Source organism: Carcharodon carcharias, chromosome 16 (genome assembly GCF_017639515.1).
Source record: "Carcharodon carcharias isolate sCarCar2 chromosome 16, sCarCar2.pri, whole genome shotgun sequence".
NCBI lineage: Eukaryota > Metazoa > Chordata > Chondrichthyes > Lamniformes > Lamnidae > Carcharodon > Carcharodon carcharias.
In genome coordinates, this window is record NC_054482.1 from 5,543,906 (window position 1) to 5,571,680 (window position 27,775).

Here is a 27,775-nt window from a genome sequence, read left to right on the forward strand (position 1 = left end):
AGTTCTGAATCCTAATTAATCCTCTCAGCAGCTCTTTTCAATGCCATGTTTGCTCTCCAGTCACGCACCTGCATACTATTATTGGAACCTCAGCATTTCCAATGCTGTCAAATCTAACTACATAATGATTACTACAGCAAAGTGGTTGCCTACTTCCAGGTTAATAAGCAGAGTCAGAGGCCTACTAAAAATCAAATTGAATGCAGCACTTGCTTTAATGCTCACTCTGTTTGATAAAACTGTTAAAGTAGAAAGAAAGTATGGAATGTTTGATGTGTCAAATTCTCTCTGTTCAAAGTACTCCCCACTTTATCAACACCGACTTGTATTTATATAGCATCTTTGCAGGGGCATTAATCAAACATGATCAGACACTCAGCCACTTAGACGGATTTAGGATGGGGGACCAAAATCTTGGTCAGAGGTTGTTTTGAAAGTGGTGCATTAAATGAGGAGAGTGAAGTGGAGATCCACAGAGGTTTTAAGAGGGAATTCCAGAACTTCAAGTGAAAGAAAGAGAAATTCCTTGTTTCACATTTTCTTGAATAAAATGTTAAAATAATTGCTCCCTTATTTTACCAGTCGCCCTGCCTGTCTAGACTCTTTCCAAGTTGACTTGCAGTGGTTCTACAGAAAACAATGGGGAACATGCCTTCAGAGCTGCCAAAAGCAAACTATAGACATCCAACCCTAACAAATTACTCTCTTGGCAAAGGTCTAAATTAAGACACAATGTTAAGGACAGTGTACAAGAAGCTGGCTGTCCCAATGCTGCTTTATTCTGACATTGGATGACTAAATCTGAAAAACATTTGACTTCAATGCACCACTCACCTTCAGCATGAAACATGGCTATTCTTTTTGTAAAAATTTACATGTCCCAAATGTGAAGCACCAATTGTTTATTGCAGTCAAAATTGCAAATAATGCAAAACAGATCACAAGAGTTTCCAAAAGCGAAAAAGCAAGGGGGTAGCAAAAGTAAAACCTGTGTCCCTAAAGGCTGACAGGAGAAACTATATTGTGGAGTAAGGAAATGGCAGTGACATTAAATATTTTGTTAAATATTTGGTGCTGATAAAAAGTCATCAATTTGAAACATTAACTGTTTCTCTCTACAGATGCTGCCTGACCTGCTGAGTTTTTCCAGCATTTTTTTTTATTTCAGATTTACAGCATCTGCAGGATTTTACTTTTGTGTTGTGTGTCTGTCTTCACAGTAGAAGACAAAAAAAAGCCTTGAAAGAGTAGGAAGCCAAGGGTCTAATGAGAGTGAGAAACTTAAAAGAAATTAATATTTGGCCTACAACCGATGGTTCTAAAAAGAAAAGGGAGCTGCAGGGATAGTGGATGCATTAGTTTTAATCTGCCCAAATGTCCTAATTCTGGAAAAGTCCCATTGGACTGTAAGATAGCAAATGGAACACTGCTTTCAACAAACGAGGGAGCGAAGGAACTATAGATCAGTTAGCCTGGCATCAGTCACTGGGAAAATGGTGGAACTTGTTCTTAAGGAAGTGCTTACGAAAACCATATTAATAGGCTCAGTCAATGTGGCTTTATGATAAGGCAATTGTGTTAGTTAAATATATAGTTTTGGTGGCATATTGTCATTGCTGGCTAGAATAAATGGGTGTAGCACATTTGAATTTTGATAAGGTGTCAGATGAAGAGTTGTTGCAGAATGGGGATGGGGACATCGATCAGCGTGGAGAGAGGATTGGCTAAGGTACAGAAAACAGAGTAGGAATCAACAGGCCATCTTCAGCTTGGCAGGCAGTGGGTTGCCATAAGGATCAGTATTAAAGCCTCAGCAATCTACAATCTATATTAGATCTTGAAATCTGCGTGTGACTTGCTGGTTTGCTGTCTGTAAGAATACTTCAGTGTGATTGGCTGCTTAACCTGCTTGATGAGTTCACTGTTGCTGGACACCAGATAACCTCTGTAGCTGCCGCCAGGATGAAAAGGCCAAGAAAGATGAAATCTATGGCACATAGCTTGCTAACCTGTAACTCACCACTGACTAAATCTGAGGCATATAAAACATGGCAATGCACTGTGTCCATTTAACTCTTCCACCAAGTCATACTCAACTCATACCAAGAGAAATTAATTAACTCCATCTGCAATTAAAACTCTACATCAGATTCTTTCTCCCCACCCTATTTAATATAATAAATTTGATGAGAGGATAAAATCCAAAGTCATTTATGTGAACGATAATGGAACATCTGAGACAACGTAACATTTTTAAAAATTTTTCAACATTGCATACATGTGTAGCATAATTATTACCTGTAGATATTATATACCAAAGGACTCTTACTGTCACAATATGACACTATTATTTAGATCGCACCAGAATGTATTTGGAGTTCAAAAGACTTTGAAGCAGCCAAAAATCAAAGATTTTGAGGCATTTAAATAAAATGTTCAAGAACTTCATAAATTTCTGCAGTGCTATTTTAAAAGGGCTTTTTTGGGGGAAGTTTTGTTAACATTTGAGAGGTCTGATCCATGGATTTGCAGAAGCTTAGTTCAATGTACATTATTGTGGGGTAAAGGTGGAACCAAAAACCTTTTGAAACCAAATTACCAAATTCTCACATTGCCTCTGTGGGGAACTTTTTTTTATTCATTCATGGGATGTGGACATCACTGGCTAGGCCAGCATTTAATCTTCCTTCAGAAAGTGGTGGTGAGGTTTGGAAGGTGCTGTCTAAGGAGGCTTGGTGAATTCCTGCAGTACAACTTGTAGAAGGTACACACTGCTGCCACTGTACATCAGTGGTGGAGGGAGTGAATGTTTGTGGATGGAGTGCAAATCAAGCAGGCTGCTTTGTCCAGGTTGGTGTAAGCTCCTTGAGTGTTGTGGGAACTGCACTCATCCAGGCAAGTAGAGAAAATTCCGTAACACTCTTGACTTGTGCCTTGTAGATGGTGTACGGGCTTTGGGGAGTCAGGAGGCAAGATACTCACCAGAGGACTCCTAGCCTTTGACCTGCTCTTGAAGCCACAGTGTTTATATGGCTAGTCTAATTCAATTTCTGGTCAATGGTATGCCCTAGGACATTGATAGTGGGGATTCAGTGATGGTAATGCCATTGAATGTCAAGGGGCGATGGTTAGATCCTCTCTTGCTGGAGATGGTCATTGCCTGGCACTTGTATGGTGCGAATGTTACTTACCACTTGTCAGCCCAAGCCTGGTTATTGTCCAGGTCTTGCTGCATTTGGACATGGACTGCTTCAGTATCTGAGGAATTGCGAATGATGCTGAACATTGTTCGCTGCTGATTGCACATTCTGACTTGATGATGGAAGGAAGGTCATTGATGAAGCAGCTGAAGATGGTTGGGCCCAGGACACTACCCTGAGGAACTCCTGCAGTGATGTCCTGGAGCTGAGATGATTGACCTCCAACAACCACAACCATCTTCCTTTATGCTCAGTATGACTCCAACCAGCAGAGAGTTGTCCCCAATTCCCATTGACTCCAGTTTTGCCAGGGCTCCTTGATTCCACACTCGGTCAAATGCTTCCTTGATGTCAAGGGCAGTCACTTACCATTTTAAAAGTTAGACAGGCGGGGGCTGATGCAGAGATGTCCAATGCTGGGAATGATAGCACTTCCAAAATGGTTCTTTTCTATCCTATACAAACTTTAAAAGTCTTAAGAATGACAGTAATTTAATGTGGAGCAACTCCACTGAAACCATTTTTCATATCGCCACCTTGTAATGTACATTGCCTAATCATGACATATGTCTAAATAACTTGTTCTGACATGCTCAGTCTGCAGTCATTCGTGGCAATTGAAAACACAAATTTACTTCTTCCACACCTAGCCAAGCAGTTTCATCCCACTGGGTAAAAGAATATTTTATTCCCAAGATAAGGCACGACATGAAAAGCATCAAAAGTCTGAAAACATTGAATGATGCTGCGGATTGTTTGACCATCCTGAACAGAGCAAGACAATCAAATGACAAGTTTGGCTCACGATAAATCCAGGCTTTTAAACACAAGTCCTGGGAAGTATTGGGGTATTTTGGACCACACGGGGATTCACAATCAATAACTGATCTCCTAAAAGGTAAAACACATTAGTGACCCACCAGAGAGAGTTATCAAAAAAAGCAAAAGGTGATAGAAGATTCACAACTTATCCTCACTCTGGGCTGGTCGCCTTTTTAAATGTCAACAGCATTAGTATTAATCTGCCCTGGCAGTAGCAAGGCAGTCTTTACACAGCAAGTTGCATTCATCATGATGAAACAGCAGGTATTTAACCATTTCCAAGGCAGCCCTCAACTCTTAAGTTGTGTCAAGTGGGTCCTTCAATCATCATGCAATAACATATTCATGATCATAGAATACAATCAGAGCACAAGAGGCAGCTGTGTCCTAATAATCCTCTGCATTAAATAATATTTCCTGATCTCTCTCTTAAATTTATGCCCTTTTGTTACTGGCTCACCAACCTGAGAAACATATTGTTTCTCTTTACTCTTGAAAATCCATTAATTTTAAAAACCGCAATGAGATCAGTCAGTGTTTTGTTGCAATGTCGGATGTCTCATCTTTCAGATGTGACTTGAAGCAGAGGGCCCATCTCTTTATCCAGGCTGACATGAGATCTAATATTGCTATTATAAACAACTTTAGAGAGCTCGCCCTATTTCATAGTCAATATTCCTTCCTACACTAAAACCTCCAGCTTGCTGCCCTTGTGGGGCTTTGCTCTGCACAAATTGGCTGCCACATTTGCCTATATGAATACAATAACTACATTTCAAAAGTAGGAATTTGATTCAAAAGGTGCTTCGGTTTGTCCTGAAGATATGGTAAGGTGTTAAATAAATCCAAGTTCCTTCTTTGCACCTGAACAATCAAACAGGACATCAATAGAACATGTCATTCAAAGGATGCTGTATTTTCTCTGCACCAGAATCAGTCTATATACAAATATATATTGAACTTGAACATGGCACTTCAACACATGGCATCAAAGGGTGTGATTAAGCTGTAGAAATTATGTGCTGAACGTTTAAGGTTTAACAGTTGGAGATTTGGAAAGGCAGTTCTAAGTGTCATGGGGGAAGTGCTTTTTTTCAGGAATGTACACAGAAGGAAGTCGGACAGGGAGGGGGAAATGCATGTGGGTGGAGAGCCACACAAAGGAGTCAGAGGTGGCCTTATCTATGATTGCCACAGTGAGAATAGAAAGGCCAAATGAGGCAGCAAGTTCAGAGGCATAACTATACTATCAATAGGGAGGTTTAAATGAAGCAAGAAATGGACGGATGATAAGAGTACAGTAGACTCGGAGGAGAGACAAGATGATGAGTTGAGGTGGAGATTATAATTACCAAAAATGAGAAGTCACTCAGTACAGATGCTGAGACAGGAAAATAGGTGAAACTTGGTGTAGTACTTGGATGGGTGGTAGAGAACAAGGATTTTAAACCAGAGGAAAGCAAACTGGATCAAGGTGAGATACACAAAGGAGGGTGAGATGCCAGAGAAGTCAGGGAACACTCAAAGATGTGATTTGGTGTTAACAACCAGACCATCACAAATTAGTTCGCCGCACAAAGTACCGGAAGGAAAACGCAGAAGAGAAGTTTCATTAAGGGGAAAGGTGTCATCATTCATCTGCCAGGTTTCAGTCAAGGCCATGATGTCAATGCAATCATACACAATAAGCTCATGGATGGTAAGGGTCTTGTTCCCAAGTGAATGTACATTCTGGAAGGAAATGTGAAGAGGGCACTGATAGCTGATCTGTTGGCAGAGACCAGAAAGATCCCTGGTCCATGCTGAGATGGTCAATTTCAAATTAGACACTACAATTGCTTTTCATTTTGTTACAGACAAGAGGGGGTTTAATTTAAACACCCCTGATTTCTCTTCTCACCTCCGATTTCTCCCTTTATTGGTGGTGGTGTACTTCCCAACCCCTCAGTTTTGGTGTAATCCAATTTCTATTAATAACCCCACAGAAAACTTGATATACAGTGAACGGAGGGTTAGTTTGTTCACACACACTCAAACTGGGAAGGGGTGTCACTATGCATTACTACAATAAACAGGGAATAGAGAAAGAAAGATTTACATGGCAGAGAATTATTGTTTCACGTGAGTCCAGGGCCCAGAATCAAAAACCAATGGTGTATTCCTTCACAGGGGTCAGCAGGCTGAACTAATGCTGGATAATTCACTTTTCCAGTATAATTGACTTCCACGATGAGATGGCACGCAGGGATGAATCAATCTTGCAGGCAAGGGTACAGAAGTTCCAGTAGGGACAGTGTAGATGGGGGCCAGGCATTAAAACCTGGACAGAGCCTCTTTTCTGGGTTGCTGCTTGGTAGATGGAAGGTGGCAGACTGATTTGGGGGGGGGGGGGGGCGTCGGCAGAGGAGCGGCAGGGGAGAGGGGGGTGCTGGTCATGAAACATGACTGCCACCTCCTCGCTTTGGTTTTGACTAACCGTGTATGTTCCTTTACAAAAACAGAATTACCTGGAAAAACTCAGCAGGTCTGGCAGCATCGGTGGAGATGATGTCTGGATTCCTGAGATTGTTAACGTTACAACCATTAAGAATTTGAAAGTTACAGGCTAGTAGCAGAGTAGTGGACTCCAGTTGGCCAGGTTTATGAAATGTGGATGGACTTTGTATAATTCCCTTTGAATTTGGTCTCTGCAGCTCACGGGGGTCATTAGCATCACTTCAGAGATAAAGAGGTACAAATTTCTTCGATACTGCTAGATTAGCTCCTACTGTTCAAAGGTCACAGCCTGACATAGCTTGAGTCATTTTAAAAAGGTCATTGTCCAATTTTTTAAAATGTTAGAAATTAGCCATGATGTTATATATATTATATATATTTCATTAAAATATAGTGTGAGGTCTTAGCCCCTTTACATTTTTTTTAAAGTCTCAATAATATTTAGGAGCTGTGGTGCAGCAAGCGTTTAATTAGTCATCCATGGCAGACAATTAATAGCTGCCAGCTAAGGCTTACAATATCAGAAGGAGGTGTGTAAACCTGCCTTGAAATGATTTCATCTAATTAAAATGATAACCAAGTTCCAATTGCTTAAATAGTCTGTGCACATGATCCAGGAATGTAGCTCAGTGGTCATGCTAAAAACATACAAACTGAACCACAACATCTCAGCATTGATTTATGCACACCCAACAGCTAAAAGCAAATTGCTGCTTCTCCTCCATGCGCACTCCACAACCCCAGATTGTAATACCTTGTGAGTTCCCACAATGGTTTACGTAGGATATCCTATGTCCAAGCTGTCAGGCTGTATTTGTCCTAAAGAATATCCAAATCAAATGGCAGAAAATATGGCTGGCTTTGCAGTCAATGCCTCTTGCAGAACAATACAACCCTTCACAGCAGTGAGATGTACCTTTTCTGGATGATTTCTTGGCCACTGCTATGAAGTTTCTGACAACTGTACTCTGATTAGTAATTTGTTTTGCTTTATGAGATTAATTTCCTGGTTGATTAGATGTTAATAGATGATGATCACACTACCTAGACCCTTTAACTTCACTCAGAGGTCAGTGCCAATGACAAGAAGGCGGCAACATGTCTCCCTCAGGTACATGATTATAATTCCCACATACTGCTTTTATTATAATTATATTTTTGTAAGGTTTCTAAACTTGTGGATCACAGTTTAAACATGCAAATTGTCTCGACAGGATGCAGATCCATTTTTTAAAAATGAAAATCAAAATTTATAGCTAGGAAACCAGTACTAATACAAATCTATCAGCAAAATGGCCGTAGTGATTCCTCAAAAAAGTTATTTCTCTCTTGCACAATTTGTTTTCATGTTTTAGTGCAAATTAGATCATTTTTAATATCTCACTGACAAAAACTACATCATGTTGAAATGAAACACTTCTTACAGTCAATAAACTGAGCGCGACCATGAGAGGGTTAACTTGGGACACATCTGGGTGGTTAGGTTTGATGCTCACATTGGGTGTTTAATTCTACCAAGATCGGAATTGCAAACCCAAAATTTGTTTTCCATAGAGTTCTTCCTGTATGAAACAAAATCTATCCTGAGTTTATATCCCTTGTAAATACCTGGATTTAACCCAATCAGCTTTCGCTCCTCCCCTCCTGAAGGCACTGAGTCATATTCAGGAGTGGTTCCAAAGGGAAGTGGGTGGTGCAGCAGATTAAATTCAGTCTTTCATCTCCAGGAAAGGAGTTTAAATCCAGGCCAGATGAATGAGATCCAAATCTCCTGTCTGCCAACATGCAATTCAGCAACTAATTGGCAGTCAGAGAGGCCACAGGCTGGCTGGTCTAAGAAACAAAAAAATATAATCATGTTGCTAAAGGAGAGGATGCTCTTTACAGGCTGTGGTTGAGGGACTTTGTTGGGGAAGCACACTCTGCACCTACCTGTGCAATACCTGACCAGGGAGTGCTCAATTCAAACAATGAAATGGAATGAGTTCTGTCCCTATTCACCAACATCCCTCGCCGTGATTAATTTGCAAAATCTCAAAGCTTGCTGTGCTTGAAGCTTAGAAAATAAAGATCAAAATACCAATGACCATACAGTACAAGTAACAAGTGAAGGGAGCACTCAATCGAGCACATACCTCCACCACACTGTGTAACTCAATGTTATTACAATTATGCAGCTCTTCCTTGAGGCTTTTCCTTGCCTGGTTGATGCTCTTAACTATAAAGCAGAAAAAATAAATCTTTCTAATAAGAGCTTCCCTCCCCAGTGAGGAGACTTCTGGCCAATCCACATCCAACAACCTGCTCTGAAAATTCCACTCACATTGACAGTTGTGACACATTTCACCAAGCAGCTAAAACTATCAATCACCAAACATTGTAAATAAAAGTCAATTTGCCCCATTTCCCAATGTTAAAAGATCCTTTAAAAATTCCAATATCTGGATTCGGATCCACATCTTCTTCAAAAACTAATCAGTTCTTTGTTGGGCCATATCCTATCTGGGTACCCAAGTTTTGTTGAAATCCACCCATTAGTCTTCCTGGTGGAGGTAAAGTTGTGAAAAGACAAGACAGCAGATGGTTCATCATAAAACAGGCATTTTTTTTTAAATATTGACAAGTGCACAAGGGACATGTAGGATAGGCCTCCCAGATGAGAGAAAAACATTCAAATTTGGACATAATGTTCCACAGCAATTCTGTTAATTATATGTAAGTAAATCAGATCAAGTAGGAGATTCCTATTCTGGGAATTTGTGTTCCATAGAGTTCTTCCTGTATGAACTAAAATATATCCTGATTTTACATCCTTGGTAAATATCTGGATTTAACCCAATCAACTTTCTGGAAAGAAGATATGAAGAAAAATAACTAATCTGTGCCAACATAAGGCCTTTGGACCATAGCCTTTTTATTTCCGAATCATGAAATATTTGATAATCGGCATACATGCCCTTCAGCTCCATCACAGGTCCAACTTAAGAGTTTTGTGTTTGTCCAGAATTCCCAATCAACAATTTATCACTGACTACCAAACTAAGCAGCAATCAGTTCAAGTTCAGAGCTGTTGTATCATAGGAACATATGAAAATTGGTGGACAGGAATAACTCCACTAGTCCATTCAGCCTGCTCGTATACAGTAGTGAAGCCTTATGCACCGCAACAGGTACATACTCCACCCAGAGCCATTTCATTTCCTGGGAGTAGCAATAATCCAAATAGAAACACAGGCCAATTTGGGGGAAAAATCTGAAATATTCCTCTCTGACTCTGAGGGGATCAAAATTGTTCAGGATGTTTTTCAGATTGGGAGGTGCTTTGTAGTGGTCTTCTCCATGAGTCAGTTTTAGTTCCATACTTCATGCAATTTGTTACAAATGAATTACACTTATACGTAGGGAGCAGCATGATGAAGTTTACAGATATGAAATGCTTGACCCTATGCCAATTTGCGTATGGCCCAGGTAACAACCCAGAGATACACATAGGGTCAAGGAGATTAGAGAATTAACATACGAATTAGGAGCAGGAGTAGGCCACTCGGCCCTTCGAGCCTGTTCTGCCATTCAGTAAGATCATGGCTGATCTGAATGTAACCTCAACTCCACATTTCTGCCTATCCCCAATAACCTTTCACCCCCTTGCTTATCAAGAATCTATCCACCTCTGCCAAAGACTCACTACCCTCGGAGAGAAAAAAATTTCTCCTCCTCTCTGTCCTAAATAGAAGACTCATTATTTTTAAACAGTGGCCCCGAGTACCAGACTCTCCCACAAGAGCAAACATCCTCTCCACATCCACCCTGTCAAAACCCCTCAGGTTCTTATGTTTCAATCAACTCACCTCTTACTCTTCTAAACTCCAGTGGATAGAAACCCAGCCTGTCCAACCTTTCCTCTTAAGACAATCCAAGTTTTCGTTTAGTAATCTTTCTCTGAACTGCTTCCAATGCATTTACATCCTTCCTTAAATAAGGAAACCAATACTGTACACAGTTTTCCAGATATGGTCTAGCCAATGCCCTGTATAACTCAAGCACAACCTCCCTACTTTTGTATTCAATTCCTTTTGCAATAAATGATAACATTCTATTAACTTTCCTAATTACTTGCTGTACCTACATACTAGCCTTTTGCAATTATTCACTCGGACCTCTAGGTTACAATGAGATCAGCCATGATCTCACTGAATGGCAGAGGAGGGTGGAAGGGCTGAGTAGCCTACGCCTGCTCCTAATTCTTATGTTCGTGTGTAGATCCCTCGGCATCTCAGAGCTCTGCAATCTTTCACCATTTAGATAATAAGCCTCTTTTTTATTCTTGCTGCCAGAAGAGACAATTTCACACATTCCCACATTCTACTCCATTTGCCAGGTCTTCGCCCACTCAATAAACCTCTCTACATCCCTTTGTAGCCTCCTTATGTCCTCTTCACATCTTACTATCCTACCTATCTTTACATCATTAGCAAATTTAGCAACCATACCTTCGGTCCCTTCATCCAAGTCATTCATATGAACTGTAAAAAGTTGAGGCCTCAGCACTGATCCTTGTGGCACACCACTTATTACATCTTGCCAACCAGAAAGAGACTTACTTATGCTTATCCTTGGTTTCCTGTTAGCTAGCCAATCTTCCATCCATGCTAATACGTTACCCCCTACACCATGGGTTTTTATTTTTCGCAATAACCTTCAATGTGGCACTTTATCAAATGCATTCTGGAAACCTAAGTGTAGTACATCCGCTGGTTCCCCTTTATCCACAGCACATGCGACTCTTTCAAAGAACTCAAATAAATTAGTTAAACATGATTTCCTTTTTACAAAACCATGTTGACTCTGCCTGATTATCCTGAATTTTTCCCAAATGCCCTGCCATAACATTTTTAATAATAGCTTCTAACATTTCCCAATGACAGATGTTAAGCTAACTGGCCTGTAGTTTCCTGCTTTCTGTCTCCCTCCCTCTTTGAATAAAGGAGTTACATTAGCTATTTTCCAATCAAATGGAATCTTCCCCAAATCCAGGGCATTTTTGAAAATTAAAACCACCGGATCAACTATCTCACTTCTTTTAAGACTCTAGGATGAAGTCCCTCAAGACCTGGGCATTGGTCAGCCCACAGCTCCAACAATTTTCTCAGTACCACTTCCCTGGTGATTGTAATTTTCCCGAGTTCCTCCCTCCCATTTCCTGATTTTCAGAATTAAGAGTGTCTCTCAAAGAATAATGTGGGAAGAAGGGATTCAGTTCATGGGGCACTGACACCAGTACTGGGGGAAAAGAACGCTATTCTGTTGGGATTGGCTCTATTTAAACTAGGCTGGGATCCATTTCCTAGCGGTTCTTATAACTAGATCTATGAGTAGGGCCTTAAACTAGAAGAGGTGGAGGAAAGATAAGGTGAAGGAAGATTTAGAAATCTAAAGACAAATGTTGAGGCAATAGAGCAGTGAAGCGATTTGGGTAAAGACAAGGAGATTGGATTAGGAAGGGACAAAGAGTTTAATGGTCATTGTGTAACAGCAAGTAAGAAGCATGCAAAGACAGCTGGTAAAAGATAAAAGTCTCTTTACCTGAATGCATAAAACATTTATAATAAAATAGATGAACCAGCAGTACATATAGAGTTAAATGGTTTAGATCTAATCTTTTGCAGAGACATGGTTACAAAGTTACCAAGATTGGGAAATAAATATTCTAGGGTATGCAACATTTCAAGAAGGCAGGCAGAATGGAAAAGGAGAAGTATCCCCGATAGTAAGGGATAACATAAGAACAGAAAACTAAGCAACGATCTTGGCTCAGAAGACGAGGAAGTAGAATCAGTATGGGCAGAGATTAGGAATAACAAGGGTCAGAAAAAGCTGCTGGGAGTAGGTTATAGGCCCCCTAACAGACTATTGGGCAGAGCATTAAGCAAAATATAATTACGAGCTTCTAACAAAGGATATGTAATAATCAGGGCAGACTTCAATCTTCATATAGACTGGATAAACTAAACTGGCAAAGATCGTGTTTCAGGCAGGTTTATAGAATGGTTTTGCACCAGTTTCCTGCAAGAGCTTGTTATGGAGCCAATTAAGGATAAAGCCATTTTAAATCTCATATTGTGGAACCAAATAGCATTAATTAGTAATCTCACAGTAAAATATCCTCTGGGAAAAAGTCATCATAATACAACAGAATTCCATATTATGCTTGATAGCCCAAACAAAGCCAATTACATAGGTGTGAGGGGAAAGCTAGCTAAGGCTGACTGACAAAATAGGCTAAAAGACATGGTGATAAATCAACAGAGGGAAACATTGAAAGGAACAACCTAAAATGTTCAACATAAATGGCGGAGACATTGAGCAAATATTTTGTGTCTGCCTTCAGAAGGCACAAATTACAAACCAGGAATAGCGGGTCACCAAGGGGCTAATAAGAGCGAGGAACTTAAGTGATTAATATCAACACAGAAAAATAAGTAGAGAAACTCAAGGCATTAAAACCCAAGGACATGAAGGCCAAGGCCTACATCCTTGGGTTCTAAAGAAGAAGGTGCAGAGATGGTGGAAGTGCTGGTTATGATTTTCCAAAATTCCCAAGATTCTAGCATGGTCCCAGCAGATTGGAATTTCACAAATATAACAACACTATTCATGAAAGAGGAAGAAAGGACCCAATGGCCTAGATCTGAGAGGTCTAAAAGAGGTAGCTGCAGAGAGTGGGTGCAAAGGGCATGATCTTCCAAAATTCTAGATTCTAAAATGGTCCCAATGGATCAGAAGGTAGCAAACGTACTTCATTGTGGAAACACAATCACCGAAAGGGCTACAGTGAATCTAGGAAGGTGGCCCACCACCAGGGCAACCAGGATTGGGTAATAAATACCACATTACTAACATAACACATATCCTGAAGATAATAAAAATTCCCTCAAAAGTCAGAGTGCTAACAGAAATCCTAAGTTACGACAGAGTTAATATGAAGCAGTGATATAAAAAGACAAAATCACTAGAACCTATTGTATACTAGTTATCTTAATCACTTAAGGACAACGCACGTCTCAGCATACTTTAATGATAAACAAAAATCCATCAGTGGAAAGGTCACAACTCTAATAATATGTTTTTATAGATAATGGATTATGGAGCATGCACATCAGACACTGCATCATGTGTTTATTTTTAACATTGGAATTATGTACAAACATCCAGAGTCTGGACACATCATTCACAGTTAGAAACCCTGAGGGCAGGGTAACTGCCACAAGCCTGCAATTGTCTGACTGTCTTACATGCAAACACACATTTTACACTGGGGGATTAAATAGAATTCTTTTTTCACAGCACAAACTGGAACTGGATGGTTAACATATTGCTATAAACTGAGCACCAAATATAGCATCAATTGAGATGTTACATAAAGGAAACTTCCTCGCCAGCTCCGGATGCATCACCCAAAAGACCAAAATCATTTTCATTTTTTTTTATTTTGAGCCAAAATAGAGAATATCACCAAGCTATTCGACTGAGGGGGTAGCCCATGCCAGCCACACACAACTCAGAGGGTGCAGACACACACAAACACTCTCTTGCAGCAGTTACAAAGGGATGGGAATGCAAGTCACTCACCCGCCCCCCCCCACCCCTCTTCTTACGAGGACAATTCTAATACCACCTGGGTGAAATCAGTACACTCAAAACATACCAATTAGTTTGGACTTGTTCCTAGCTTTATTGCAGCAGTTTACACTGGTAGAAGTGCTTAAACAATTTTTCAACTGTGGAGCAGCAATAGAAACAGCAATAGAAACAGCAATAGAAACAGCAATAGAAGATGCAACAAAGTGCAAACCCCACTACGTGTTTTTAAAAGAGATGATGCAGTAAACTGTTAAACACAGACTTCCGGGTCATCTTGTCAGTAGTAGAAATGCTCAAACTGCCGTTTTGCATATAGCCACAGCAATCACGTGACAACAAAAGGAATATTGTTGTACTATTTTATATAAATCTCTTGTTAACTTTTTAATGTGGGAGAAACAAACCACCACCTTTCTCCTCTATAAATCATATGTCAGCACACAGCAGTCTCTACCTTCCAGTACACCAGAACTTCCCCCAACATCACGTCAGGGGCAAAACAATGTAGTTGCACAGTCACACCTCATATCACAATGTGCCTGACCCACACAGTGTCAGAGCGCCGGAAAGTTGTGGGTTTGTCTTTTTAACTTATTTATAAACACAAACACTGAAAAAATGCTGAAGATCAATTTTTGTAGTTTTTTTTTTAAAAGAGTGGCAAACCACAATACCATTCCTTCATTAGAAAGCAGCTCAAATGCCCAACAAACTATGGCTTTGGATTTATTTTGTGGGGTTGGGGTGGGGTGGTGGGGGTTGGGGTGGTGGGTGGCGAGGGAGGACAAAGAGTTGGGTGGGAGGGGTTAGGGGAAGAGCAGGAATATCTCAGGAGGGGTCATTTCTCAATTAATTGATTTACAATTGCATCCACATATCTCACATTTTAAATTGCTCAATCACAGCTCCAACATCTGGGAAGCCTCTTTTAATATCTCCCGCTCAATTCTGAACGCAAAGAAGATTGCCAACTGATGGGAAACCATTCTGAGCTCTAACCAGCAACGCTTTTCTCCATAATCACAATGTTTGCTTTGTCAAGAATGATCGCTGTGTGAACGATCTTCTTTCAATGTTCAAGTTCCCAATAAGCTGCCTTTAAGCTCTTCCCCCATCACTGCAACTATGTTTACATTGAGACCAATGATCCATCGCCTACTCATTTTCCCAGGCCCTCAAAGCTGTGGAATTCTTAGCTTCTCTTACTCAGTCCTCCCTTTCTCCTGAGATCTTATTGGCTTTTAGAAAAAGCAAGTGTGATGCCTGAACCCAACTTTGCTAATTGTCCATTTGTTTTAGTCCCAGTGGGTCCTGCAGTCAGGGCTTAGCACTCCAAATAGGGCGTTTAAATTCAAAAACAAAAATTGCTATTGACACTAAACCATGAAAAAAATGGCATGACAACATCTTTCTGAACAGCTAAAAACTTCTGACAAGTGGAATATTTTATAAACAAGCATGAAATGGAAAAGGGACAACACTAAAGAACAGCTGCTCTTCAAAACATCTCATTGGGAATGTTGAAAGAGAGATGTTCAAAATTCTCACCTGAAAATTGTCAGGGAGACTAGTGGAGCTGAAAGGAGTTAGAACAGGAACTTAAAGAAAAAGCATTTTGAATGTAAGATGATCTCACCTCTTCTAAAGTTTTAAAAAATACAGAATTATTCAATAATTTTAGCTCTTCACTCATGAAGTTACTCTACAAAACCACAAAATCTACAAAATAGTGTCAATGCATTTGCAGAAACATAAAATTAGATTAGAAATTGTCATTTTGGACCAGCAAGGATACTAATCCAGAGATACTCAAGCCAACAAAAAGCAAGTTACAGCATGTTGAAGGAACTGCTTTCAGACACACCTTTACCACAAGTTATTAAAGTGCTTCATGGTGTAGGAACAGAGTAAACAAAAATCTTCACATCCAGAAGATATTCACTTTTTTTTGTTAAACTTAAAAATTCAAAAGAAAGGGGAACATTTGGAAAGCATAGAGGAGGTGGGGGTGTTGGTGTTGGTGGGGAGTGTAACTAAGTAAGTTCTTCATTTCATCCAGACCAGGCTAGGCCGTCTGGATGCCAGCACTGCATGAGCTATGATGTATTCAACTGCACCTTACAATAATATTGAGAAACAGCCAAACCCAGCCAACTCTTTCAAATCCATTCATTCAATGTGCCACCCATACAACTAGCTGCTGTCAATTGCCTGCAGTTAACTACAGGTTAGGCAATTCAAGCAACCGTATATCATCCTCAAATTCTATTACCACAGACTTGAAAAAAAAAAAGCTCTCAGTTTCACCCATTATGCTTTGTGCTTCTTGTCCAGGTGATAATAGCAACACAGCAAGTAAAACAGTGAGTTGCCAAACAGAGACAACACATCAACAATTCAGGTCAGAAGTAAATTAAAAGGTGGGGTATCCAATTAAACATTTAAAAGCACTGACAAAAAAGGAGAGTGTCATTGCCCCAAAATTTCTCACTTCCACACTGTACGTTACCCATTTAAATCTTTGGGAACAGAAAATGCACAACATTATGACTCATTCCACTTGCTATTTTACTAAAGATATACTTCCTGTTAGTTAGTGGTTCACAGTTCTATCCCACTCACCCTGGAGATGAAATTAACATCACACTGAAAAGTGGAGCTGCATCTACATGGCATTACAACATGGAAACATGTTCTTCAGCCCCAACCGTCTATGTTGGTGATCATCCTCCTCAAGGAAGCCATCCTCATCCCCTGTTCCATTCATCTTAATCCACTGGCCCTCTTTCCTTCACCCAACTATTTAAGTTAAGTGTTACCGTGGACCCTGCATCAATCATGAACTAGGGAACTGCACTCTGCAGCTTGACAGACCGCCAGAAAAAAAAAAATGAATTCTCTTGCTCTCTGTCCTAAATTTCTGAATCGTACATCTATGTTCTGGATCCCTCAATCCTTGGAAACAGTCTGCTTCTATCCACTCTATACCATTCCTTCACAACGTTCGACATCTCAATACTATCACGTAGAAATAGCCATTATTTCAACAAAACAGCCCAAACTTTTCTCCCTTAATCTCTGTATTTTCTTACACCAAGCCACATCTTATTGAATCTGTGTTGCATCCTCTATATTGCTTGCACATCCTTTAGAGTCAAATACTGCATATAGTACTGTACTCCTAAGGTTTTATATAGATTTCCTATTGCTTCCATAGTCTACACCGCTTGGCATAAAATCCCAGTCTCCCTTTTTAAAAAAATTGTTCTTGTGATGTAAGTGTTGTGGCAATGCCAGCATTTACTGCCTTCAATCCCTAATTGCCCTGGAGAAGGTAGTGGTGAGCCACCTTCTTGAACCACTGCAGGTCATGTCATGTAGGCACACACAGCACTGTTAGTAGGGTTCCAGGGTTTGGGCCCAGCAGCAATAAAGGAACAGTGATTTTGTTTCAGGTCAGGACGGTATGCGACTTATAGAGGAACTTGCAGCTGATAACATTCACATACACCTACTGACCTTATATTTTTAGGGGAAAGACATTGCAAGTTTGCAAGGTGCTGTCGAAAGAATCTTGGTAAGTTGCTGCAGTACATCTTGTACATGGTCCACACATCTGCCACTGTGTGCTGATGATAGAGGGAATATATGTTTATGATGATGGATGGAGTGCCAGTCAAGTGGCTGTTAGTTCTTGGATTGTGTTGAGTGTTATTTGAGTTGCATTCATCCAGGCCAGTGGAATGTATTCCATCACACTCCTGACTTGTGCCTTGTAGGTGGTGAATAAGCTTTGGATTCAGGAGGCAAGTTACTCGCCACAGAATTCCCAGCCTCTGACTTTCTCTAGCGGCTACAGTATTTACAGCACAAGTCTGTGGATTGTCTGGTTTTGCTGCATGCAGACACGGACTACTACAGTACTGAACAGTTGCGAATGGTACTGAAAAGCGTGCAATCAGCAAACATCCCCACTTCTGATAGAGGGAAAGTCATGAAGCAGCTGAAGATGGTTTTTTACCTGGGACACTACCCTGAAGAACTCCTACAGTAATACCTGGGGCTTAGAGGATTGGTTATGGTTGTTGGACGCCTTTCACTTTGTGCTCAGTGTGACTCCAATCAATGGAAAGGTTCCCCCTGCCAGATTCCCAATGACTGCAATTTTGCCAGGGCTCCTTGGTCAAATGCTGCCTTGATGTCAAGGCCAGACACTTTCACCTCACTTCTGGAATTCAGCTCATGTCCATGTTCAGACCAAGGCTGTAATGAAGACTGAAGCCAAGAGCCCTGGTGCAAAGCATTGGTGAGCAGGTTGTTGCTGAGTAAGTCCCAATTAACAGAACTGCTGATGACACCTCCCATCACTTGGCTGATAATTGAGAGTGGACTGATGAGATGGAAAATGGTTGGATTGGATCTGTCCTGCTTTTTGTGGGTAGGGCATGCCTGAGCAGTTTTTCCACATTGCCAGGTAGATGCCCCTGTTGTAGCTTTACTGGAATAACTTGACTAAAGTTGCAGCTGATTCCGGAGCATGAGTCTTCACAGCTAGGATGTTGTCAGGGCCCATAGCTTTTGCAGTATCCAGTGCTTTCAGCCATTTCTTGATATCATGTGAATCAGTGAAATGGGCTGAAAAATGGTATCTGTGACACTGGGGACATCCGAAGAAGGGAAAGTTTAATTATCCACCCGGTACTTATGGCAGACAATGGTTGCAAATTCTTCAGCCTTATCGTTTGAATCTATGTGCTGGGCTCCACCAAAAATCAAGCTGGGGATGTTTTCGGAGCCTTCTCCTCTAGTTAGTTGCTTAATTGTCCACCACTATTCAGGACATGGCAGGACTGCAGAGCTTAGATCTAATCGTTGGTGTGGGATCAATTAGGTCTGTCTACAGCATGCTGCTTCTGCTTTTTAGAATGCAAGTTGTCCTGTGCTGTAGCTTCACCAGATTGATATCTCATTTTTAGGTATGCCTGGTGCTGCTCCTGTTGCGCTTTCCTATATTCCTACTTATCCTTTTACAGCAATTGATTGACTTTCTGTTTCTAATAACTTGTGAATCTAAACCCAAAACCATCTGCTCAAATTCAAATGCAAATTTGGTCACCAGTTCCTTCAGCACAATTCCAAATCATTGAAGTACACAGGTAATAGAAGTTGTTCCAAGCCAATGCTACCCAAATACATCCAGCCTAGTGAACTGCCCTTAATTCCTGCTCAATTTCCTGCCTTCGAACTATTTTTAATCCAATTTGTTGCCCTTCCTATCTCTCCATACCCTTTAATCTTCTACAACAGTCTCATTTGTTATACCTTGTCAAATGTTTCCTTAAACTAGACTTCTACATCTGACATATCAGTCACCTCCTCACATCTTAATAGTACTGATTCTCCAATTCAGTGCATGCTTCACATTGTGGTTCATGGAGAAGATGCAAAGGACAGGAAAGCAGAATTTGAGACTCAAATTGGGCCAGTTACTGAATGCGCCTGGTGACATTTCCAATCTGCTTCACAATAATTTTTTTTTAAAAAGCATTCAGAGGCTATGCTTGCAATTTGTAACATTAAATTTTGTATCTGAAAATTCTCAAACTAATTTTCAAGTGCTATAAAATGACTACCTATATATGATCAGAATGAGAGATTTTTTTTTCCAGACATAGTCACCTGCCACCAAACTTGAATAGGAGACTAATCTAAATTTCTCTTATGAAACAATTTTCGCTATGAACACATTTCCAAGATCTCCATTTCATCTGGATGTAATATGGTAACCCCACAGAAACTAAGTTAACCAAACAGGGCCACAAGAAATCAAAGTAGTTAAGTCAGCAGAGAAGTCAGTGGCAATTCTTTGATATTTTAACACTAGGCACAAAATATCAAACCCAAGATAGGACTTAAGATGCAAGATACCTTCATTTTCAGAAGCTGGGCAAGTCACCTTGAAGACCAGATCAAATGTTCTTTCTGGGCTCTCTCTGTTAAAGAAATAAAGCAAAAAGTTGAGTCATCGGGTCGAGCATGTTGCTTTGCTACTTCAAGCTACTGACAAGAATACTTAAACCTATTATACATGTGAAAAATAATGTAACAAAATCTCTTGCAAGAGAAAAAAACATTATCAGGATCTGGAACGACTACAGATCCCCAATTTTCAGGTTTCATAAGCAAGACATGACCTTTCCATCAGATTGCAACACATTCAGAATTTCATGGCATTCCAAAGCAGTCCAGATATTACCGATTTAGAGACAAGTGTGTTCAACTGAATGTACACATAGGAACAAGAGCAGGCCAATTAGACTCTCCCTCATTCTGCCATTCAATTAGATCATGGCTGATTTGTATCTTAACTCCATTTATTCATTTTGACCAATATTCTTTGACACCCCTTCCTAACAAAACATCCTCGATCTCAGCCTTGATCTAACATTCACTACCTCTTGGTGAGAGAATATTCCAGAATTTTACTACCCTTTCTGTGAAGAAATACTTCTTGATTTCACCCTTGGCTCTAATTTTAATATTACGCCCTCTTGTGCGAGATTTCATCCACGTGAGGATATAGATCTCCTTATCCATTCTATCAATCCATTTTTAAGTCCCTCAATTGGATCAATTGGTTTATGTAACCTGTCACCAACCCATCAACATGGCCATTATTCTGGTGGATTCTTGAGGTGCAATCCCCATTTCTGAACATAATACTCCAGGTGAGGTCTGACCAAGGATCTGTGCAAACTAGAGCATCAATTCCTCCTCATCTTCCAATATCCTTCAGATAACTGCCAACACACTGTTAGCCTTTCTGATTCATTTTTGGACCTGTTCACTAGCTTTAAGTGATTTGTGTACAGGGACACCCAAATCTATTAGCTCCTCTAGTTTTACAATCTTGAGAAAATACTCACGTTTGCGTCTCTCGGATCCTAACGGAGCACCATTTTGTCAGTTTTGCCCACTCATTCAATGAGCCTTTGCTCCCATCTACAACACTTACTGTGCCTCCCAATGTTGTGTCACCTGCAACTTCGACATGCAACTCTATTTCTTCATCCAAGTCATTGGTAAATATGTAAAAAATGGAGTTCACAGTACAGATCACTGAGGAACACTACTCGTTACATCCTACCATTTACAGAATATACCTTTGTTCCACTCTGTCTTCTATCTCCCAATCATAACCCTAAATGTAGATAATCTGCACTTATTGGTATGTGTCACTGGTCCCTGGTTTCTGTGTTTTATGGTATAAGACAATGAGTTAAAGTTACAGTCTATAAACCGCCAGTCCTATTCCTGTGACATAGCGCATGCGAGTACCTGCTTAGCCAACCACCATTACTCAAGTCATTTCAGCAGAACTCCAAACAATCACAGCAGGAGGACTTTGCACCAAACAAACAGCTGCTCCCAGGACATCTATAAACCGGCAGGTTTCTAACACAATATTAACAAGGAACAAAATACATATCCCACAATATTCAGCATCATAAGTGAACTCACTAGAATGTGTTTTCCATGTTTGCCCTTTAATTACGGGTACTACATTTAAAACAATAGCATTGCATTTGAAACAAATTACAATGCAATAAAAATTTAAGTTCCTTTCATTTGGAGGGAGAAGAAAAAACAAGCCCCTCAAAAACTACTGAATGATAAGGAATTCTGAAATTCAAAGTCAGATTCAGCCCTCCGACTTAACATTAGATTCAAGAAATGCAAATAGAAAATGTCAAATGATCATCTGCCATAGATGCCTTTAGGATGCAATTTAGTATACATTCAATTCATGTACATGCTCGTCAGTGCACTCGAGTCTTGGACAAAATACTATATGAAATCAGAAAGATGTCTCTTCAATTTGGGACTCTCCCATTATTTCCAAAACGGATGTCAAGTCGAGACAAAAGCAAGACTAGGTGGCCCACTGCTTTAATGTACATCTTTACGGCCATCTCAAGTACAGTAGGTACAAGACATCAGAAGCATGGTGGGTACAACATCTTCATCTGCAAACTGCACAGCAAGCAAAGTATCATCATTGTTATTTCTTTCTTCCAGCAGCACCAAGTTCAGCCACCTGGACCATTGACCAGACTTCTCGCTTTTCGACATATAGCTTCAAAAGCAATGGTGGGCATGGCAACCAGAAAAACTTCACACCTGCTCCCCTATAGCAATCATCAGCAAAAAGTTAGCTTTCCCCTGATGCAAGAAAATAGTTCATAATAATTCTGTTTGAACACATGGATGTGGGGAATCACGAGTTTTCTTTTTCCTCGTAAAAAAGCAACCTTAAATTATGTCCACCAATCTGGAGTGCGTCCTGGCTCACTAGGAAGGCGTTTCTTCAAGGCAGCAGTGAAAGCTGCACAGCAGAGTTGCAGACTAGCTATCAATGCAGTATTTCACATCAGCTACAAAACCATCAAGTTGATTCACTTGGCTTTGCATTGTAACAGTCAACTTTTAGCTAACAAGTCTGAAAAGATTCCAGGTGGCTCTTTGTACCTAAAGCTAAATAGTAAACAGCCACCCGCCACTGTATGTGCAGTCAGTAAAGACATCACCTGATATAATGCAAAGTCATTGAGACCAGAGGGTCCTAGGTTTTCTTTTATGCTCATGTGATGTTAGCATCGCTGGCTATGCCAGCATTTATTCCCCATCCCCAATTGCCCATGAGAAGGTGGTGATGAACCGCTGCAGACAATGTGGTGTAGGCACCCACAGGGTTATTAAGGAGGAGGTTCCAGGGTTTTGATCCAGAGACAGTGAAGGAATGGCGATATAGTTCCAAATCAGGGCAGTTTGTGGCTTGGAGGGGAACTTGCAGGTGGTGGTGCTCCCATGCATCTGCTTGCCCTCCGAGATGATAGAGGTCACGGGTTTAGAAAGTGCTGTCGAAGGAGCTTTGGTGCATTGCTGCAGTACATCTTGTAGACTGTACACGCTGCTGCCACTGTGTGTAGGTGGTGGTGGGAGCGAATGTTTAAAATGATGGATGGGGTGCCAATCAAGTGGGCAGCTGTGTCCTGGAAGGTGTAGAGCTTTTTTTGAATGTTGTTGGAGCTGCACTCATCTAGGCAAGTGGAGAGTATTCCACCACACTCCTGACTTGTGCCTTGTACATGGTGAACAGGCTTCGGGGAGTCAAGAGGTGAATAATCACAACAGAATTCCCAGCCTCTCACTTTTAACCACAGTATTTATATGGCTGGTCCAGTTCAGGTTCCAGTCAACAATAAACCCCATGATATTGATAGTGGAGGATTCAGCCATGGTGAGGTCATTGAGTGTCAAGGGGTGATGGTTAGATTCTCTCTTGTTGGAGATGGTCATTGCCTGGCACTTGTGTGGCACGAATGTTACTTGCCACTTATCAGCTCAAGCCAGAATGCTGCCCAGGTCTCGCTGTATTCAGGTGTGGACTGCTTTATTATGAAGAGCTGCGAATGGTACTGAACATTGTTTGCACAATCAGCACATTTCTGACCTTATTGATAAAGGAGCTGAAGATGGTTAGGCCTAGGACACTATCCTAAGGAACTCCTGCAGTGTTGTTCTGGGCCTGAAATGATTGACCTCCAACAATCACAACCATCTTCCTTTGTGCTAGGTATGACTCCAACCAGTGGGAAGTTCTCCCCAGCTCAGTCTATCGAGCCACTCTTGGAATTGGACATTGAAGTCCCCCACCCAGAGTACATTCTGTGCCCTTGCCGCCCTTAGTGCTTCCTCCAAGTGGTGTCCAACATGGAGGAGCACTGATTCATCAGCTGAGGTGGGGATGCAGGCAGACAGGCGGTGGGGAAGGCAGCAGATAGTAATCAGAAGGTGGTTCCCTTGTCCATGTTTGACCTGATGCCATGAGACTTCACTGGGTCTGGAATCAATATTAAAAGGACTCCCACAGCAACCATCTGTGTGGCAGACCAGGTAAGGACATTAGTAAACCAGATGGGTTTTTACAACAATCGATGATAGTTTCATGGTGCCATCACTTAGACTAGCTTTCAATTCCAGATTTTTTTAAATTCATTAACTGAAATTTATTAGTGAATTTAAATTCCACCAGCTGCCATGGTTTTGAACCCTAGTCTGGGCCTCAGGATTACTAGTCCAGTTATATTACCACTACACCACTGTCTTTCCCCAGCCGGTGTGAAGCTAACAGATCTTTGCCAGGGAAACAGTCACAAATCCTTAGACACTGTGCTAAAAATCCTTCCATGGTAAACCATTATTGCAACTGTTTCACCAAGTCGTTTCTGGTTTTACTGGAACATGTCCCCACTGTGCTTACACCGGTGCTTAAAAGACTAATTATGATGCATTCTGCAAGTCCTTCAAAAACAAAAAAAAATGCTCCTGTTGAAATTAATTTATCTTTGCCCATGCACAGGTCAGGAGTGTGATGGAATGCTCTCTGTTTGCCTGGATAAACGCAGCTCCAACAACACTCAAAAAGCTCTACCAGGACACAGCTACCCGCTTGATTGGTACCCCACTCACCACCTTCAACATTCACTCCTTCCACCACTGATGTACAGTGGCAGCAGTGTGTACCTTCTACAGGATGCACTGCAGGAACTCACCAAGGCTCTTTCAACAGCACCTTCCAAACCCATGACTGCTACCATCTAGAAGGACAAGGACAGCAGACACATAGGAACACCACCACCGGCAAGTTCCCCTCCAAGCCACTCACCATCCTGACTTGGAAATATATCAGATAAAGGCAAAATACTGCGGATACTGGAAATCTGAAACAGAAACAAAAAATGCTGGAAAAACTCAGCAGGTCTGACAGCAACTGTGGAGAGAAAGACAGAGTTAACGTTTTGAGTCCATATGACACTCTGAAGAAGAGTCATGCGGACTTGAAACGTTAACTATGTCTTTCTCTCCACAGATGCTGTCAGACCTGCTGAGTTTTCCCAGCATTTTGTGTGTTGGAAATATATCACCATTCTTCACTGTCTCTTGGTCAAAATCCTAGAACTCCCTCCCAAACAGCACTGTGGGTGCACCTGCACCACATGGACTGCAGCAGTTCAAGAAGGCAGCTCACCACCAACTTCTCAAGGGCAATTAGTGATGGGCAAAAAAACCTGCTGGCCTAGCCAGCGAAGCCCACATCCTGTGAAGGGATTTTTAAAAAATACACTTTGCCTTAACCCCTGTAAAATGATATTCTGACACAGCCATTCTACAGTTTGATTTCAAGATATGGATGGGATCAGCCTGAAAGGTTACTAACTGATCTCCTCTTACATCATTCTACAGAGCAGACCACATTGTTGCACACAATTTCTAATAAGGTACTGAAAAATAACTCTCCCTGCATAAGAAAACGCAGTGTAGCAACCAACACCCTACCCCCTCTTGTAAACCACAAAGAAACGCCACCTATCATAATTATAACACAACCCACAACATTTTAACATCAGACATGGCAGAAATTCACCGAAAATTCATCGTTTCATTGCATGCTCCAGAATTTTAAAACCACATTTGCTGGTGATCCCATTATTAGAATTGCTTGGATCAAAAGCTTCCCCAGGTTTCATTCAGCAAATACTGAAAGGGAGGTGTTGTCTGTAACATCAAGTGTGACAACAGTGGTGCATGGCTTTCTCACCAATATTCTTCCCTTTTTGCAGGTTACTGAACAGATTTTTAGGAAGAGAACCACTTCTGCTAATTCTTGTTCCCACTCTGTGGCAAAGCACATCAGTGCACTGGTTTGCCATTCTTAAGTGGATTCTTAATATATGCATTGTAATGGAAAAGATGTCAAGGCTACTCCTAGAACTGTTTAAACTCTCCATTTTAGCCGTGGCCAAATGCAGCAAGACCTGGACAATATCCAGACTTGGGCTGACAAGTGGCAAGTAATATTTGCTCCACACAAGTGCCAGGCAATGACCATCTTGAACAAGAGGGATTCTAACCGTTGTCTCTTGACATTCAATGGCATTACCGTCGCTGAATCCCCCACTATCAACATACTGGGTGTTACCATTTACCAGGAGATGAACTGGACAAGCCATATAAATATTGTGGCTACAAGAGCAGGTCAGAGGCTGGGAATTCTACAGAGAGTAACTCACCTCCTGACTCTCCAAAGCCTGTCCACCATCTACAAGGCATAAGTCAGGATAGTGATGGAATACTCTCCACTTGCCTGGATGAGTGCAGCTCCAACAACACTCAAGAAGCTCTACCAGGACACAGCAGCCCACTTGATTGGCATCACATCCACAAACATTCAATCCCTCCACCACCGACACACAGTAGCAACAGTGTGTACCATCTACAAGATGTACTGCAGGAATTCACCAAGCCTCCTTAGACAACACCTTCCAAACCCATGACCACTATCACCTAGGAGGACAAGGGCAGCAGGCACACGGGAATGCCACCACCTGGAAGTTCCCATCTGAGCCACTCACCATCCTGACTTGGAAATATATCGCCGTTCCTTCACTGTTGCTGAGTCAAAATCCTGGAACTCCTTCCCTAACAGCACTGTGGGTGTACCTACACCACATGGGCTGCAGCTGTTCAAGAAGGCAGCTCACCACCACCTTCTCAAGGGCAATTAGGGATGGGCAATAAATGCTGACCCAACCAGCGACACTCACGCCCCATGAATGAATAAAAAATAAATTCCAAAAACTTTTTGTTTTTGGATTTTCACATAATTTGTTTTGTTTATCTGGCTACCCTGTTAACACACATACTGTTTGTATTATCCTTAGGCTTATTTACGAGCTCAGACAGGGTCTTAACACCAACCACACAGGTCTGTTTTTGTAATATTAACGATCAAAACATGGTATCTTTCCAAACAGAATAGGATACTTAATCGCCTTGCTACTAATATTTTCCTAAGCTGGTCCTTCTATTTTTCATGCAATTTACAAATGCTAAGACAATATGTCATAATTTGTACATCAAATACAATATGAAATTGCAAGTCTGGAGGAACGCAACCAGACAGTGCAGATGTTCAGAGTACATCCTGGTTTAAACACGAAATGTACAGCCCTCACCGTCATCAATCTGATTTGGCAGAGAGGGAGGGAGAGGTGGGGGGAGAGAGAGAGAGAGAGAGAGAGCAGGCCTGAAGCCTCAAGACTTCAGCAGAGTCAGAGACACTGACGCTTTTGCTCTGCAACAAAAGCCAACGCTCCCGACGACTGCAGCAGTCGCCAGTCCTGTCCCAGCTCCCCCCCCAAGCCAGGTGCGTTCCCCCCTTTGCGGGAGTCCCAGCTCTCCACCCATCCACCCTGGGGCCCGACCTCCCCACTCACTCACTTACTTACTTCAGTCTACAGTCCATGGTTACGGCATCTCGGTGCAGCTCTCCCCCCCACGCCTCCCCACCACCACCACCCCCACCACCCCACCCCCGATCTCTCCTCTCTGTGTCTGAGCTGGGGGAGAAGCAGGCGCACAGACTGCGGTGCGGCTCCTGACTCTGCTTCACACACTCACGGAACCATGGTGCTGCTGCTGCTTCTGCTTCTGCTCCACCTCGCAAACAGACAACAGACAAATTAGGAAGTTCGGACTCACTGACAGAAAAG

At 41.4% G+C, this 27,775-nt stretch overlaps 1 protein-coding gene across 2 annotated transcripts in view; it reads right to left on the minus strand.

Moving 5' to 3' along the window:
• The window catches only part of dennd1b (DENN/MADD domain containing 1B), a 277,534-nt gene extending 249,967 nt beyond the window's left edge, over positions 1-27,567 (minus strand). The window contains exons 1-2 of one of the 2 annotated variants that reach the window (XM_041208107.1): positions 27,512-27,567; positions 20,088-20,152 (exon numbers count right to left, since the gene is read on the minus strand). In XM_041208107.1, the coding sequence (XP_041064041.1) occupies positions 20,088-20,152; positions 27,512-27,528 (82 nt within the window). In that variant the 5' untranslated portion in view covers positions 27,529-27,567. The remainder of the gene's footprint in view (positions 1-20,087; positions 20,153-27,511) is intronic. The other variant, XM_041208108.1, reaches the window with a different exon arrangement.
• Between the last annotated feature and the right edge of the window lie 208 nt (positions 27,568-27,775).